This window comes from Mobula birostris, chromosome 5 (genome assembly GCF_030028105.1).
Source record: "Mobula birostris isolate sMobBir1 chromosome 5, sMobBir1.hap1, whole genome shotgun sequence".
NCBI lineage: Eukaryota > Metazoa > Chordata > Chondrichthyes > Myliobatiformes > Myliobatidae > Mobula > Mobula birostris.
This window is the reverse complement of record NC_092374.1, coordinates 135,389,333-135,408,724: the sequence shown is the minus strand read 5'-3', so window position 1 is coordinate 135,408,724 and position 19,392 is coordinate 135,389,333. Positions and strand designations below refer to the sequence as shown.

General features: G+C 41.4%; 1 protein-coding gene across 1 annotated transcript in view; it reads left to right on the top strand.

Annotated features, from left to right (window-relative positions):
• LOC140197334 (claudin-10-like) overlaps positions 1–18,730 on the top strand; it is a 72,363-nt gene extending 53,633 nt beyond the window's left edge. The window contains exons 2-4 of the mRNA XM_072257289.1: positions 1,830–1,991; positions 3,177–3,258; positions 18,619–18,730. Coding sequence (XP_072113390.1) covers positions 1,830–1,991; positions 3,177–3,258; positions 18,619–18,730 — 356 coding nt within the window. The remainder of the gene's footprint in view (positions 1–1,829; positions 1,992–3,176; positions 3,259–18,618) is intronic.
• Positions 18,731–19,392: the final 662 nt, after the last annotated feature.

Below are 19,392 nucleotides of genomic sequence, written 5' to 3'. Positions count from 1 at the left end.
ATAAATCACATCAACCACTACACTATGACTTCTATGGGCAATCCAATTGTTTTCCTGATGGGGGCATTAGTAATGAGAAGGCAAGCAGGGTAGAACATGGAACAGCACAGGAAAACCCCTCTGGCCTATGTCTATAGCAACTAATTTTGACAAATAAATTATGCCAAAATAGTAAAATTTGTTAGGAAGAACTTAAAATAAAAATGAGTAAAATTAATGATGATCCCGTTAAATAATACTGGAACTGTTGCTATCCTATTCTCTTAACTTGCTTTTCTGTTATAGATCTGACATTGCATGCAAAGATAGGTGAAAGTGGCACTTGGACACATACTAAATTTAAGATGGTCGGGCATCCAGTACAAATTACAGGGACTAATTTCCACTTAAAATCATATTTCTCTCTTGGCCTTAATTTATTCAATGTACTTTTACATAAAGCTATATTCTAATATTGCGTAAGGCTCTGGGTGAATAGATTGTAACCTCATTTGTGATGCTAGCGAGTTCACTTCTGTTAATTCCAACAAAGTCAGTGAAGTGCATTTCAGAGGTAAAGTACAATGCATTTTAACCAAGTAAGATTTTATCACAATTGATGCGGGATGACTTTCTAACCAATTTCTAAACTTTATGTTTTCTTTTTTATATATTGCATATTTCTAATTTAACAGCTATTTTACTATCTAGATCATTGGTGGTCTAGATTTTCATAAACAAGTTTGCATTTCAAAGGTAAACTCCCTTGCATGATCTTAGTTTCTTGCAGCTTCACCACCTGCCTGTCAAGATACAAAGGCATGAGTATCATCTAATCTGTATTGATTTCTTTCTGTTAGTCAGGCACATACATTTTGCTATTCTTCCTCCTCATCTGCCCATGTCCCTGACACTCTCCTTACTAAAGAAGGAGTGTATTGTTAGACCTTGTCTGAGTGGTTGTGGTTGCATTTCAAACATGGGAAATTGGCAGCTCTGCAGGATTACCCAAGGTACCAACTTCAATCAAGTTTAGTCATACTCTAAAGTCCTCCCTAAAAAAAAAATACAGAGCTGCTCTTAGATAAAAAGGGCTTGCTAGTTTCAATGCCTCCATGGTCATTGATCATAACAAAAATTCTCATGTTTCCTGGAAGCTCAGAGCTTCATGTTGGCACAATTAGCAGTGCTGCTCCCTCACAGCTCAGCGATGATTCATCTTGATTGGAGTTGTCTGTGAGCTCTTGGTCTGTTCTCTGAGTGACAACAATGCTTTCTCAGGGTGCTCCAGTTTCCTCCCACATGTGGGTTGGTAGGCCATTTGACTATTGTGAATTGTCCACTATAGCATAGTTGAATAATGGAATTTGGAGGGAATTAATGGAAATATCGGAAGAATAAAGTGGGATTAGTGTAAATGAGTACTTGATGGTTGGTACAGGATTGATAGACTGAAGGGCCTGTTTCTCTGCTGAAAGAGTCCATGTCACCATTTCAAGAAAGCACAGAAATTTATCATCCAGATCTTTATCTTACAGTAAAACAAATTTAAAGATATTTTTCCATCCTTTTCAATTGCTCTGATAGTTGATAGGCTTTTACTGTCTGGACAGTATTATGTAATTAATATTTCTTGACTGATTTCTTTTCATTTGTGTTCAACAGATCTGACATTTACAGAATGGTTTGGAATTGTGGAAATATGTCAATTAAAAAGCATAATTTGTCATTGTACATAAAATAAGAATTGTTTCACAGAATACACTTGTTGTAAATTCAAATTTCTAATGTAACAAACATATTGTTGAGGTTTCAAGTTGCACTAATGTTTGCTTTTCTTTCTCTCCCAGCTTATATTCAGGTCTGCAGAGGTCTCACAATTGCTGGTGTTTGTCTGGGATTTTTTGCTTGCATATTTTCGCTGGTGGGGATGAAGTGCACAAAAATTGGAGGCTCAGAAAGTATTAAAAGAAAAATTACCTTTTTTGCAGGAATGCTATTCATTCTGTCTGGTAAGTTGGAACAGAAACAAGTTCTTAGATCCACAATTTGTGTGTTGACCATCAGTTGCCTATTTGTAAGAGCGTGGTCCATCACCTTCTATGTTACGTTGCATAAAACTGGGGGAATGGGGAATGAGGTAAATAAACATGTTTTTTTGGCAACTAAAGAATTTTGTGGTCATCTTCATTGCCATGAGGTTCTATATTCAAGCATCTAAAAATTAGTTGCATATTCCAAAACACATGTGTTAGGATGAGAACATACATTCCTTGATTACTTGGTAGGGTTCTGATAACTAACCCAATAATAACATGACCATATTATCCTATTTTATTTATCACTGCTTACAAATGAGAATAAATGATCTCAGGTTTTGGCAGTATGGTCTTTATCTGCCAGGCATTCCAGGCACTAACAGTGGACAGTAAGCAAATAATGACAACATTCTTTTGGTTAAAGCTGGACCCTGGAGAAATGTCTAATAGTATTTTGGCTCGAGGCCTTGGTAGTTTTGAGTTCTGAAAGCTTTGTTGGTCGATGGGACTGGAACCTTGCGATTTCAGCTAAGATGGAGCAATACCCATGAAGTGAGACTCCCGCCAGGAAACCTTGTGAAATATAACAATAATGAACAAACATATTGAAATGCCATTACAATTTGTACTGTTGTTTTGTAATTTACTGTACAAATTGGTAATTTGGTTTTGTTTCAAAAACTAATATTTATTTGAACATGTAGCAGTCTGAATATTTTGAATGTTCATGGTAAGATACTGTTTTAATCAAAACCAAGCAATTAATGAGCTTTCAGGGCTTTAAACCCATTTCAAACAATTGCTACTGTCAAATATATAGAAACACCAGCCCAAATCCCTGTCTCAGCAATAATGAAACAATTCTGAAACCATTATTGCTGTATCTGGCCTGCCTTTGTTCCATGGTAGCTTGAACGGAAAGTTGGTTCTTAATGAGTTTGAGTATTTGTTCTTGTACATTAAAAAAAATCAGTATCTGATAATAGTCTATTTCATGGGAACGCCTCTGAGATAAGATTTGAATTGGCAAATCACATCTTTTAAAAAATTGATTATGTGAATGAGCTACCTATGATGTAAATTTAACCTAATAATAAGGGATTTACATTTTTGTTAATCATTATTATTCTTGGACTAATGAAAATTTGTTCCCTACAGGTTTGTCATCTGTAATTGCTTTTTCGTGGTATGCAAATCGAATTACTGCACAATTCTTTGACCCCATGATAATAGAGCAAAAGTAAGTTTTCGTCATGATACCAATTTCATTTTCTTTGAAACACTTATTTTTTTTTTATTACAGCCAAATTGAGTGAATCTTAGAGAAATGTTATCGTAAATCCTTCTATAAAATAATATAATCTGCAAAACTATTCAGATTCAGCTGTTGCATTCTTTTTCCAAGGTTCATTTTTTTTCCAATTTTTACTGATGTAATTTAGAACCTTCCTTTCTAGAATGATAACCAGATGGTCACAATTTTTATTACTGTTTAGTGTAAATTGGTTTGCATAAGATCGAGGAAGTGAGTTATCAGTAATGAAATAGAGTTGAAAAATTGCAGTGGAAAGTGAGTCATCATAGAAGGAAAAGATGAAGTAACGACACCCTGAACAAATTAATACTAGGTCCATTAGTTATGACAATTTTCAGACAGACCTCCCTCCCAACTCTCCTCCTCTGCCACTATGAAGCTATTTACAGTAAAGTGAATCCACGAACACAAGAAAATCTACAGATGCAGGAGATCCAAAGCAACACACACAAAATGCTGGAGGAACTCAGCAGGCCAGGCAGCATCTATGGAAAAGAGTAAACAGTTGACAATTCGAGCTGAGACCTTTCATCAGGACTGGAAAAAAAAAGATGAGGTCAGAGTGAGAAGGTGGGGGGAGGAGACAAATAGTACAAGTTGGGAGGTGATGGGTGAAACTGGGAGAGGGGGAGGAAATAAATAGCTGGAAAGCTGATTGGTGAAAGTGATAAAGAGCTGGAGAACTCTAAAGTTGTGCTTTGCATTGTAGAATATTGCAATCTTTTCTCTGCGTTCAAAGTTCAATTAGGTAACTGGGAAAATAGGTCTGGGCTTTTTGATGTGCTAGTGACACATAATCATTCATTACTTTGCAGGCAGCACACTGATTTTGTTGTGCACATTGTGTTACATAATTTCTGCATGCAGATAAACAATCGTCGTCTTTAGGTTGCTCCTTGTTGTGCTACATAACAGATATCCGGATCTTGTCAAGCGATTGAGCTGAGGCTGAAAGAAGTGTTTCAGGTTCTTTGTGATCTAAATATCTGTTCAAATATGTTAAAGAATGGTTAATTTTGAGGACAATATGCATTAAGGCTTTCTGATAATATATTGAAAGCTTTTGGAGTGAAGGCGGTGAACGGGAGAAATATCCTTTACCCTCGATGTGTTCAGAAGGACCTTACAGTCTAAAGGAGGTTACAAGAATGATTCCAGGAATGGAAGGGTATAAGGAGCGTTTGATGGCTCTGGGCTTGTATTTGCTGGAGTTTAGAAGGGTGAGGGGGGATCTAATTGAAACCTATCAAATATTGAAAGACCTAGATAGAGTGGACAAGGGAGGATATTTCCAATACTGGGAGAGTCTCAGGCTAGAAGGTGCGGCCTCAAAATAAAAGGACATTCTTCTGAGACAGAGATGAGGAGGAATTTCTTTAGCCAGAGAATAGTGGATCTGTACAATTCATTGGCACATTCAGCTATCGAGGCCATGTCATTGGGTATACTTAAAGCAAGGTTGATAGGCTCTTGATTAGGAAGAACATGAGAAGTTACAGGAAGAAGGCAGGAGATTGGAGCTGAGATGGAAAACAAATCAACAATGATCAAATAGCAGAACAATTTTAATGGGCTGAATGGCCCAATTCTGTTTCTTTGTCTCATGGTCATTTGTAATTTCCAAGAGTTGTGGCAGAAATAAAGCTTCAAGACATGCAGGATAATATTTAATAATCAAACATATATTGTGAAATGCTAAAAGTCTTCAGATGGCACATATTGTTAACTACACCACTAGTTCATCCCTTCAGTTGACCAAAGTCCCATCTTTTACCAGTTAATAACTCCAGTCTATTTGGCATCAACCTTTCAACGTGCATTGTTCATCTTAATCTGTTCAATTCTAGTTCCAATAACTTAATGTGATGGTGGTTGTTGTAATGTGAGCATTATTAAAAGTAAGTTTTACTTCCGTTCTTTTTACTTCCTATGGGCTCTGCATATAGTGTACCTGCCATGCCGTACAGATTGTGAAATTCTCTGTATATGCATAAGGGTTTTGAAGTTCGAGATAAAGTTGTTTCTTTGGCATGAAGGTGTCAAGTGGAAAAGTATCAAAGTAGAAGTTGCTACATATTTTTGGCGACGAGGTGAACTGGTTTTGTGAACATATCGGCACGTTTTTCGAACGGGAGCTTCGCGTTTCAGATGGCTACGTTTGGAACTAACGGGAGATTCCTGGAAGGAAACGAGGACTGGCCAGAGTATGAGGAAAGGTTGGGACACTTTCTGTGCTAATGGAATTACTGAGGAGGCTAAGAAGCGCTCTATTCTCCTGAGTGTGTGTGGGGCGAAGACTTACAAGCTAATAAGGAATTCAGCCACACCGCGAAAACTGGGGGACGTTCCATATGACGAACTGGTCAAGCTCGTGAGGAACCACTACAATCTGAAACCTTCTGTGATAGTCCAACAGTGTAAGTTTCACAGCTGTTTCAGGAAGCCAGGTCAGTCTGTGGCCAATTTCGTGGCCAAGCTGTGTGTCAGAGCATTGTGATTGCGGAGCGGTGTTGGAAGACATGCTCTGTGATAGATTGGTATGCAGCATTAATAATGACGGCATACAACGCCCGCCTGTTAGGTGAAACTCCACCGTTGACTTTCAAGAAAGCCTTAGAGATTTCCCAATGCATGGAGATGGCTGCTAATAATGTCAAGGATATCCAGAAAGGACATGAGGGGCCACAGTTAGCGGCAGTGCACCAAGTCAGGAGGGAGACTGGTAAACTGGCAAAGCAGGTGGAATGTTTCCGGTGTGGAGGAATGCACTATGCAAATGATTGCAAATTCAAAGATTCTGTCTGCCATGCTTGTAGCAAAAAGGGACATTTAGTTAAAACGTGCAGAAGTTGAAAGGGTAAGGTTAAGCCTGGGCAGGGGAAAGCTCAACAGGCTCAGGCAGCCACACACCATCTAGAAGAAGCAGATGAAGAGGCAGCGTGTGGCTACAACATGTTTGGAGTGGAAACAGATGAGGAACCACCTGAACCATATTATGGCACAGTCACTGTCAGGGGAAAGGACATTAAGTTTGAGATTGATTCAGGGGCTACTGCTTCGGCCATTAGTGAGGAGACCTACAGGAGAACATGGGGGTCCAACCTGCCTCCCATTAGACCATCAAAGCTCCAACTTAGGACCTATACGGGGCAGCCCATACCTCATTTAGGGGTGTTATATGTGGACATTTCAGCTGGGGGTCAGAATGCTGAAGCCAGGCTAGTGATAGCTAAGTGCACGGGGCCCGGTCTTTTGGGTCGCAATTGGCTTCGCAAAATCCGGCTAAACTGGCATGAAATTTGAGAGACTTTGAACTTTTTTACTGTGCCATGGCCTGTTCTTCATCAAGTTATGGTATTGTTGCACTGTTGTAACTATATGTTATAATTATGTGTTTTTTGTTAGTTTTTCAGTCTTGGTCTGTCCTGTGTTTTTGTGATATCACACCGAAGGAATATTGTATCATTTCTTAATACATGCATTACTAAATCACAATAAAAGAGGACTGCGTGTCCTCATAATCTAGTCTAAATTAAGTATGCACACACGACAGAGGACATTCTGCAGCGGTACAGTGACGTTTTCAGGGACGAGCTGGGCACACTGAAGGGCGTGACAGTGAAACTCCATGTCAACCCTGAGGCTACACCACGTTTTTTTAAGCCCAGGTCGGTGCCCTATGTCATGAAAGGCAAAGTCGAGGAGGAACTGGAATGTTTACAGAGGCTGGGCATTATTGAGCCTGTCCGGTTTTCAAGGTGGGCGGCTCCCATTGTTCCAGTTTTGAAGGCAGACAAAACGGTGAGGGTATGTGGGGATTATAAACTTACGGTGAATCAGATCTCTAGGCTGGAGGAGTACCCATTGCCACGGGTGGATGACCTGTTTGCGACCCTGTCAGGGGTTAAGCTGTTCACAAAGCTGGACATGAGCCACGCCTACCAACAGCTGCTGCTCGACGAGGATTCAAAGGAGTACATCACGGTTAATAAGCACAAGGGATTATTAAACACTCGCCTGGTGTTTGGAGTGGTGTCCAGCCCTGCCATTCTCCAAAGGACAATGGACACTTTGCTGCAGGGGATTCCACACGTAGCAGTGTACCTTGATGATATTTTGATCACGGGGGGCTATGGAGGTGGAGCATCTGGCTAACTTAGAATGGGTGTTGAAGAGGCTCTCAGACGCAGGGCTGTGGTTGAAACGCGGAAAATGTGTGTTTCTGGCATCAAGTGTGACTTACCTGGGACACAAAATCACAGCAGAGGAGCTTTGCCCTGTGGAGGACAAAGTGAGAGCTATTAAGGAAGCCCCAAGACTGTCACTGAACTCGGATCATTTTTAGGCATAGTGAATTATTATGGCAAGTTTCTTCCTGATCTCTCAAGGGTTTTGACCCCACTGTATAAGCTTCTTCACAATGACACTAGGTGGCAGTGGGGTGAAGAGCAGGAGAAAGCTTTCAAGGAAGTGAAAGAACTCCTCGGGCGGGGGGGGCGAGGATCATCGTGCCTCCCTCTGGCCGTTCACAGATTGTCAGATTGTGGTGGAAATTCATGAGACTCACCCAGGAGAGTCTCCAATGAAAAGCCTTGCAAGATCCTACGTCTGGGTGCCAGGAATGGATCAGGATCTGTAGAATGAGGTAAAATCATGCACGCAATGTCAGACTAATCAGAATATGCCAATACCAGCTCCTTTGCACCTATGGGAGCGGCCAGACCACCCCTGGTTTAGGCTATATTTGGACTTTGCTGCCCTTTTGTGGGGCAGATATTTCTTGTCATGGTAGATGTGCATTCTAAATGGATCGAAGCTCACATCATGAGCAACATCACAGCCCCCTCAACCATAGACAAACTCGGGCAAGTGTTTGCAGTCCACAGGTTGCCTGACACTCTGGTCACTGCTAATGGCCCGACGTTCACCAGTGAGCTATTCCGTGAGTTCATGCAGCAGAATGGCATTCGTCACATTCGGGCGGCCCCTTTCCACCCAGACTCCAATGGTTTGGCTGAGCGGGCTGTTCAGACAGTGAAGCGGACGACAGGGGACTCTCCTAGCATGCAGCTTTCACGTTTCCTGTTTAAATACTGCCTCACACCACAGACTACGACTGCCCGCACTCCAGCAGAGATGCTCATGGGGCATAGGCCCAAGTCAAAATTGGATCTGCTGCGCCCGGACATGAAGGCGAAAGTGGAGAGAAAGCAGGAAAAGCAGAAGGAGGGACATGATCAACATGCGTGAGAGAGACAGTTAAAACTGGATGACAATGTCTATGTGAGAAACAATCAGCAATGGCTGCCTGGGGTTATTCTTAAGCAGGGTGGTCCCGTCTCCGATATTGTTAAGCTGACTGATGGGCGTGTTTTCTGCAGACAACAGGACCATATGCGCCTACGTCATGATACCGGCTCAGAGGCAGACAGTTCCATGGAGTTTCCATTTGTGAGACAGACTACAGTGGAAGCATGTCCACCAGTGATTTTGCCAGAGGGCGAGACGCTGGCAGAGGGGTCGAGGTCCCCTGAGGAGGTTGAACATCCTCACACAGACACACAGATCCCTCTCATGCCCCCGGAACCAGATCCACCCAAAACACCCTCACCAGCGGTGCCTGCTGGGTCACCGGGGGTGGTGCGCAGATCACAGCGCACTCACAAGCCTCCTGACAGACCGAATCTTTGACAAGACAGTTCTTTTTTTGTTGTTGTTAGATTGAATGTTGAATCTGTCATGTTTTCCAGATGTTTTGTATTGATAAACTGTTGCTGAGATACTAGTATAAGTTTTCAGGGGTACGCAAGTTAATAACACCACTGTTTTTATTTCCTAGTGTTTTTACATTTGGGGATGTTGGATTTTACGGGGGAGAAGTGTTGTAATGTGAGCATTATTAAAAGTAAGTTAGTACTAAGTAGGATAATGGGGGGGGTTTTACTTCCGTTCTTTTTACTTCTGGTGGGTTTTGTATATAGTGTTCCTGCCATGCCGTACAGGTTGTGAAAGCCTCTGTATATACATAATGTTTTTGAAGTTCGAAATAAAGTTGTTTTTTGGGCTTGAAGTTGTCGAGTGTGCCTTTTTCAAGGTAGAAGTTACTACAGTGGTGGATATCAGTAGGCAGCAATAACAAACTAGAAGTGGTTTTTACTTGTATGGAGGTGACAGTGTTGAGAATTGACATTAGTTCGGCTGTGGTTGATATTGGAACTCAATGTCAGATGATGTAGATCTCAGCATACCTAATGGTTTACCTTTGCTGCTTATCTCTTATCCCACATATACTTATATGCCCAGTTATATACTTGATTCATGCCTTTATACTCCTGTAATTCTCATTTACAGATTCCTCTTTAGTCCTAACCTCTAAAGTACACAGTATCAATGTCTGAACTGGGGGAAGCAAGTGCAAGATGGAGTGAGTGTTTCTATATAAAAAACCTACAGCACAATTCAGGCCCTTCAGCCTACAATACTGTGCCAAACACATACTTACTTTAGAAATTACCTAGGGTTATCCATAGCCCTCTATTTTTCTAAGCTCCATGTACCTATGGAGGAATCTCTTGAAAGTCCCTATCGTATCCACCACCACCACCATCACCGGTAGCCCATTCCACGCACTTACCACTCTCTGCATTTAAAAAAGACTTAACCCTGACGTCTCCTCTGTACCTACTTCCAAGCACCTTAAAACTGTTTCCTCTCATGTTAGCCATTTCAGCCCTGGGAAAAAGCCTCTGACTATCCACACAATCAATGCCTCTCATCATCTTATACACCTCTATCAGGTCGCCTCTCATCCTCCGTCACTCCAAGGAGAAAAGGCCAAGTTCACTCAACCTATTCTCATATGGCATGCTCACCAATCCAGGCAACATCCTTGTAAATCTCCTTTGCACCCTTTCTATAATTTCCACGTCCTTCCTGTAGTAAGGTGACCAGACTGAACACAGTACTCCAAATGGGGTCTGACCAGGGTACTATATAGCTGTAACATTACCTCTCGGCTCTTAAACTCAATCCCACAGTTGAAGACCAACGCACCATATGCCTTCTTAACCACAGAGTCAACCTGTGCAGCAGCTTTGAGTGTCCTATGGACTCGGACCCCATAATCCCCCTGCTCCTCTACACTGCCAAGAGTCTTACCATTAATACTGTATTCTGCCATCATATTTGACCTACGAAAATGAATCACCTTACACTTATCTGAGTTGAACTCCATCTGCCACTTCTCTGCCCAGTTTCAATGCCCCGCTGTAACCTCTGACAACCCTCCATACTATCCACAACAGCCCCAACCTTTGTGTCATCAGTAAATTTACTAACCCATCCCTCCACTTCTTCATCCAGGTCATTTATAAAAATCACGAAGAGTAGGGGTCCCAGAACAGATCCCTGAGGTACACCACTGGTCACCAACCTCCATGCAGAACATGATCCACCTGCAACCATTCTTTGCCTTCTGTGGACAAGCCAATTCTGGATCCACAAAGCAATGTCCCCTTGGATCCCATGATTTCTTACTTTCTCAATAAGCCTTGCATAGGTTAACTTATCAAATGCCTTGCTGAAATCCATGTACACTACATCTTCTGCTCTACCTTCATCCAAGCGTTTAGTAACATCCTCAAAAAATTCAATCAGGCTCATAAGGCATGACTTGCCTTTGACAAAGCCATGCTGACTATTCCTAATCATATTATGCCTCTCCAAATGTTCATAAATCCTGTCTCTCAGGATCTTCTCCATCAACTTACCAACCACTGAAGTATGACTCGCTGGTCTATAAATTCCTGGGCTATCTCTACTCCCTTTCTTGAATAAGGGAACAACAACTGCAACCCACCAATCCTCCGGAACCTCTCCCGTCCCCATTGATGATGCAAAGATCATTGCCAGAGGCTCAGCAATCTCCTTCCTTGCCTCCCACAATAGTATGGGGTACATCTCATCCAGTCCCGGTGACTTATCCAACTTGATGCTTTCCAAAAGCTCCAGAACATCCTCTTTCTTAATGTCTACATGCTCAAGCTTTTCAGTCCACAGTAAATCATCCCTACAATCGCCAAGATCCTTTTCTGTAGTGAATACTGAAACAAAGTATTCACTAAGCACCTCTGCTATCTCCTCCAGTTACATACACATTTTTTTCCACTGTCACACTTGATTGGTCCTATTCTCTCACATCTTATTCTCTTGCTCTTCACATCCTTGTAGAATGCCTTGGGGTTTTCATTAATCCTGCTCACCAAGGCCTTCTCATGGCCCCTTCTAGCTCTCCTAATGTCATTCTTAAGCTCCTTCCAGCTAGCCTTATAGTCTTCTAGATCGCTATCATTTCCTAGTTTTTTTTTGAACCTTTCATAAACTTTTCTTTTCTTCTTGACTAGATTTTCAACAGCCTTTGTACACCAAGGTTCCTGTACCCCACCATCCTGTTCCCAGACACAAAATTCTGTCACCTGCCCTGTCACATCCCCAAATAGGAGATCTAGTATCACGGTCCCCCTAAATAGAAATGAACAAATTATTCCGATTACCGAAACTGATAAAAATTCTCACAGTGTCACCTTGCAGCTATATATAAAATTATGTTTCACATGACTAGGGTGAAATTGATATACTATGAAATAAATCAGTGTACGGATCAGAAGATTTTGCAGAAGGAATAATTCTTTACTGCTTGTAGAATGACAAAATAAGTATGATGCAGAATTTCTCCATTGCTTTGTCGTAACTCATCTTTGAACCTGCCTTCCCTTTGTTGCTGTTCCAGTGCAGTAATTAGATTGCAGTCAGTAAACGTTCATCTTGTTGCACCTTGGGAGAGGATGAAAGAAAGTCTTTCCCTGAACACGTTTTCTAGTGCTGAGATCTGTTTCATCCAGCTTCACATCAAGGTTATCCACTGTGAATAAGATGTTTATCTCTGATTTACTCAAGGATTTAAACTGACATATTAATTTAAAATAGTTTTATTACAATAGTGAGCAAACATTAAGGGAAAATCATATCAATATTCAAAAGTACAAGTCTGCTTGGTACTCCAATATTGGGAACAATACTGGGGACAAAACTGTGAACTGTCATATTGACTTTTAAAAAATTTGTCTCCTCCCTCACATTCTGAATGGACCTGAAAGTTAGAATATATATGTCATAGGATCATAGAGTCATGGAGTCATACAACGTAAAAGCCAGCTACTTGGCCGACTGCTACCCACACTGATCAGTGGGCATTCATGCATAGTATTCCCATCTTCCAGCATTCAGACCTCTAGCCTGCAGACCCTTGGTAAATGAAATGTTCATCTAGATGCCTTTGAAACCCTGTCAGCAACTCTGCTTCCACCATTCTCCCTGGCAGCGCATTCCAGGTACTCACCAGTCTTTGGTGAAAAAGGTCCCGTCTAACTATTTTACTCCTTACCCTAACATCAGTGATGGAGAAGTGACTGCAAGGCAGGATCTATCTGCATTTGGAAATGCAAGAACTGGTTCGAGGTACTCAGCATGACTGTGCATGGGAATTTGTGGCTCATGAACTTGACTGAGTATTTTTCGAAGAGGTGACCAAGGGGTTGGATGAGGGCCGGGAGGTAGGGGTTGTCTGCATGGACTATAGCAAGGCCATTGCTATGAAAGTCTAGTCTGAAAGGTTAGATTACATGAGAATCAGGATGCGTTAGAGAATTAGATACAAAATTGATTTGGTGGAAGAAGTCAGAGGGTGATAGTAGAGGGTTGTTCCCTAAGATTAGAGGCCTGTGACCAGTATTGTGCTACGGAGATCCATACCTAATCTCTTGTTTGTCAACTGTATTAATAAGTTAGATGAGAATGTAGATGGCATAGTTAATCAGCTGGCAGAAGATGACAAATTGGTGTTACAGTGTATAATAATCTATCTAAGATTATAAATAGACCTACAGTATATCAGCTGGATAAGTGTGCCAAGGAATTTAACTGAGATTAGTGTGAAGATAAACCAGGACAGGATGGTACATGGTAGGACCCTGGAGACTGTTGTAGAAGTCCCAAGGGTACAAGCACATAGTTCCCTGAAAGTGGAGATAAAAGGCTGAGAGAATTGAATTGACTTGACTTTCTTACTTACATCCTTCATATACATGAGGAGTAAAGACCTTTACATTATGTCTTTGTCCAAATGTACAATTTATAGTAATTTATAATAAATAGTATGTACAACAGGACAGTCAATATAACATAGATGTCACTTGATATAACATGTGTCAGAATGAATTAATCAGTCTGGTGGCCTGGTGGAAGAAGCTGTCCCAGAGCCTCTTGATCCTGGCTTTTATGCTGTGGTACCGTTGCCCAGACGGTAGCAGCTGGAACAGTTTGTAGTTGGGGTGACTTGGGTCCCCATTGATCCTTTTCATACTCCTGTCACTGTAAATGTGCTGAATAGTGGGAAGTTCACATCTACAGATGCGCTGGGCTGTCCGCACCACTCTCTGCAGAGTCCTGTGATTGAGGGAAGTACAGTTCCCATACCAGGCAGTGATGCAGCCAGTCAGGATGCTCTCAATTATGCCCCTGTAAAAAGTCCTTTGGATTTGGGGGCCCATGACAAACTTCTTCAACAGTCTGAGGTGAAAGAGGCGCTGTTGTGCCTTTTTCACCACACAGCTGGCATGTACAGACCACGTGAGATCTGCGGTGATGTTTATGCTGAGGATGTTTATATTTAACAACTCGCATGTTTATGTTTAGGCATATTGCTTACTTGACTTCATCAATTGGGGCACATGGTATAAGACCTAGGATATTGTTTATCAGCTGTACAAGGCAATGGTCAGACCACACCTGGACTATTGTATGCAGTTCTGGTTGTCTAGCCATAGGAAGGATACAATTAAGTTGGAAAGTGTGCTGGGAAAATTTGCAAGTAAATTGCTGGATCTCAATGGGAAAAGCAGGGTTGTTTTCCATGAAATATGTGAGACTGAAAGGTAATTTTATACTGTAAAGGTATACAAATTCATGAAGGGCATTGATTAGGTGAATAGTCAGAGTCTTTTTCCCAAGTAAAGAAGTCTAAAACTAGAGGACGTAGGTCTAAGGTGAGAAGGGAAAGATTTAAAGGGGCAAGTTCCTGGAATGAGCTGTCAGAAGAAGTGGGAAAGTCAGTTGCAATTATGCTTGGAAGATATTGGACAGGAAAGGTTTTGAGAGCTATGGGCAAAATTCAGGCAAATGGGATAGCTTAGCCAGCTTGGATGAGAGAAAGTCTGGTTCAGCCCACTAGGGGATTAGTTATTCTGGAATGGGTGTTGTGTAATGAATTGGATTTCATTAGGGAGTTAAGGTAAAGGAATTCTTAGGAGGTAGTGATCATAATATATGATAGAATTCGCCCTGCAATCTGAGATGGAGAAGCTAAAGTCAACAAATGTATCAGTATTACAGTAGAGTAAAGTGAATTATGGAGACATGAAAGAAGAGTTGGTCAAAGTTAATAGGAAGGATACTGTCCAGCTGAAATACACGTCACAAGGGCAGGAATAGCTGCTGGATGTGATGGGGTTTAGATGTTTCAAAAGGAACAGGCGGCGAGATAAAAGAGGTGGAGGAGTGGCATTGCTAATCAGGGATGGTATCCCAGCTGCAGAAACCGAGGACGACTTAGAGGGACTGTCACCTGAGTCAGTGTGGGTGGATGTCATAAACAAGAAGGGAGCAATCACTCTTTTGGGAGTATTTTGTCAATCTACAATAGCATCAGAGGCGCTGAACAATAGGTCAGGAGGCAGATTTTGGAAAGTTGCAAAAATAACAAGGGTGTGGTTATGGGAAACTTCAACTTCCCTAATATTATTTGGCACCTCTTTAGTGCAAAAGGTTTGGATGGGGTGGAATTAGTTAGATAAGTCCAGGAAAGATTCCTGAGACAATATGTAGGCAGGCCAAATAGAGGACAGGTCAAATTGGATTTGGTGCCAGTCAATGAATATCAGATCTCTTGATGGGAGAGCATTTCAGTGACAGTGACGACAACTCCCTGACGTTTACTATAGCCTTGCAGAGAGATCGGAGGTGATGCTATAGGAAGGCATTTAATTGGGAAGAGCAAAATTATAATGCTATTAGGCAGGAAGTGGGAAGCTGAAATTGGGAACATATCTACTCGGGGAAATGCACTACAGAAGTGTGGAGCACCTGCTGGGGATTCGGGATAGCTTTGTTCCGTTGAGGCAGGGAAAGTACGGTAGGGTGAAGGATCTAGGCAAGAGGAAGAAAGTAGATTACAAAACACATTGATGAAGGTAGAGGGGTGTAGATATGGTGTATGTGGATTTTAGTAAAGTATTTGATAAGATTTCTCATGATGGGCTCAGTTAGAAAGTCAGGAGGCATAGGGCCAGGTTAAATTTGGCTATGTGAATATAGAATTGGTTTGCCCATAGAAGGCAAAGGATGGTATTAGATGGAGAGTATTCTTCCTGGTGGTTGGTGATCAGTGGTGTTGTGCAGTAGTGTTCTGGGAAGCTGCTGTTTATGATTTTTATAAATGACTTTGATGAGGAAGTGGAAGGGTAAAATTGCAGATGACATGAAGGTTTCTGTCCTTGTGGATAGAGTAGAGAGTTGTTGTAGGTTACGATGGACCATTGACAGAATGCAGATCTGGGCTGAGAAATGGCAGATGGAGTTCAATCCAGGAAAGTGTGAAGCGATTCATTTTGGAAGGTTGAATTCGAAGGCAGAATACAAAATTAATAGCAGGATTCTTAATACTGTGGAAGAACAATGGGATCTTCTGCTCTCCGTCCATAAATCCCTCAAAATTGTATCTCAAATTGACAGAGTTATTATGAAGACCTATGGTGTGTTAGCCTTCATTAGTCAGGAAATAGATTTCAAGAGCTGAGAGGTAATGTTGCAGCTCTATAAAACCCTGGTAAGACCACACTTGGACTGTTGTGTTCAGTTCAGGGGACCTCATTATAGGAAGGATATCATCAAACTCTTCTTACTGCAGTCAGAGGTTCCTACCTGCTTCAAAATTGTACCAGTGCCCAAGAAAAGCAGGATAAGCTGTCACAATGACTGTCACCCAGTTGCACTCACGTTTACTGTGATGAAGTGCTTTGAGAGGTTGGTCATGGCTAGAATCATCTCCTGCCCAAGCAAGGACCTGGACACACGGTAATTTGCCCTTTGTCACATAGGTCCACAGCAGATGGAATTTCACTGGCTCTCCACGGTCTTGGATCATGTGGACAATAGAAATACCTGTATCAGACAGCTGTTCATTGACAATAGCTCAACATCCAATACAGTTACACCCTCAGTTCTAATCAATGGGCTCCGAAACCTGGGCCTCTGTACCTGCCTCTGCAAATGTACCCTTGACCTCTTCAGTGGGAAACCACAGTCAGTTAGAATTGGAAGTAACATCTCCTCCTCACTGCCAATCAACACTGGCACATCTTTAGCCCACTGCTACACTCTCTCTACACCTACAATTGTATGAGTAGATAGAGCTTCAACACCATCTATAAATTTGCTGATGACACAACTATTGCTGGCAGAATTTCAGATGGTGACAAGGAGACAGCAATATCCTTGCCCTCAGTGTCAGTAAAACCAAGAAATTGATTGTGGACTTCAGGAGGGAAGTCAAGGTAAAACACACCAGTTCTCATCAAGGGATCAGAAATTGTAAGGATGAGCAGTTTCATGTGCCTGCTTGTCAGTATCTCTGAGGACCTATCCTGGGCCCAACATATTGATGCAAGTCCAAAGAAGGCACAGCAGTGGCTTTATTTCATTAGACATTTGAAGAGATGTGTATGCCACCAAATACATTTGCAAGTTTCTACAAATGTACCGCGGAGAGCATTCTAACTGGCTGCGTCACCATCTGGCATGGAAGGGCCGCTGCACAGGATTGGAAAAAGCTGCAGAAAGTTGTAAACTCAGCCAGCTCCAACATGGGGACAAGCCTCCCCAGCATCCAGGACACCTTCAAAAGGTGATGCCTCAAAAAGGTGGCATCCATCATTAAGGACCCCCATCACCTAGGACGTCTCTTTTCATTGCTACCATCAAGGAGGAGGTATAGGAGCTTGAAGATGCACAATCAAAGTTTCAGGAACAGCTTCTTCCTCTCTGCCATCTGATTCTTGAGTGGACCATGAACACTTCCTCAGTATTTTTCCCCTCTCTTTTTTGCAAGACTAATTTAATTTACTCCTTTATATGTACTTCCTATTGCAATTTATAGTTTTTATTATAATGTATTACAATATGCTTCTGCTACAAAGCAACAAATTTCATGACGCCTGCCAGTGATATTAAACCTGATTCTCATCTGTCTCAAGTGACTGCACTACCTATGCAGAGAGCAGTGGGCACCAGGGGTGCACTGCCAGGGGTGGTAGTGGAGACAGATATTGCAGAGGCTTTTAGGAGGCTCATGCATAGGCTTGTGAATTTGCAGAGGATGAAGGATGCAGATCGTGCAGGAAGAAGAGATTAATTTAATTGGGCATCATTAGCTTAGCTGGTTCAGCACATGTTGTGGGCCTGTTCCTGTGTGGTAATGTGTTCTGTGTTCCATGTTCTAATTGTTTTACAATGAGATTTCCATCTTCCCAGAGGTTCAGAAACCACAGAATATTTCACTATAGTGTTCAGAGCTTAATTTTATAACTATTCCAATCAGTTATTGCTTCAAATAATTTCACACATTTCAATCAACATATTATCTTCAATCCAATTCCGAAAAGTCAAGATTGAATGGATGAAAATTGCTCTTTTACCTAGAATGTGAGTTTTACCTTCCTGGCAGTTAGTTGTGCGTTTAAAATTCAGTCAAATGGCTATAATTTTTTTAACAAAACAATCCATTCCTCTTTACAAATGGAAACAAATTGGGCATTTATTTGGACTTTATAACCAGATATTACAAATCAATTGGTTATTAACAGCTGTATCATTCACAACCTTTGCAGCCTCTATGTATCCCCTCATTTCCACAATTTTAGTTCTTATACCAATTTGAATACATGACACCTTTACAAGTTTTGATTGAAGTTTCAATTAAGATAGTTTTGAATGTGTCAGATTTGATAGAATTCAATATTTTAAACATGTTTTGAGTCTCCAAAGCTTGCTATTGGGAATGCCAGTTCATAAGAGTGACCCTATATTCTACTGTAAGAATATTGCTGATTTTAATGCACAGCCTACATGTTATGGGAAAAAAAGGCAATATAAATACTTATTTTTCTTCTGCAGATATGAATTAGGAGCTGCTTTGTTTATTGGCTGGGCCGGCTCTTCACTTTCTTTATTGGGAGGCACAATATTTTGTTTCTCCTTATCTGATGGTAAAGATTCTCCAAGGTAAGATAAAATTAGTGAACGAGGTATGTTCTGATAAAGCACATCTCAAGTTCAAAGTAAATTTATTATCAAAGTACATACGTTACCATATCCAACGCTGAGATTCATTTTCTTAAGTGCAAACTCAATAAATCCATAATAGGATAATAACTATAATAGAATCAATGAATGACCACACAGCTTGGGTGTTCAAACAATGTGCAAAAGATAACAAACTGTGCAAATACAAGAATAAAGAAATAATAAATACATAAACAATAAATATCGAGACCATGAGATGAAGAGTCCATGAAAGTGAATGCTTAGGTTGTGGTAACGTTTCAATGATGAGGCACATGAAGTTGAGTGAAGTTATCTCATCTGGTTCAAGAGCTTGATGGTTGAGGGGTATAACTGTCCCAGAACCTGGTGGTATGAGTCCTGAGGCTCCTGTACCTTCTTCCTGATGGCAGTAGTATGCCCTGGGTGGTACTGGTCTCTGATGATGGATGTTGCTTTCCTGTGACAATGCTTCATGTAGATGTGCACAATGATGGGAAGGGCTTTACCTGTGATGAACTGGGCCGTATCCACTACTTTTTGTAGGATTTCCGATCTGGGCTATACCAGGCTGTGAGGTACTCTCCTCTACACACCTATAGAAGTTTGCCAAAGTTTTAGATGTCA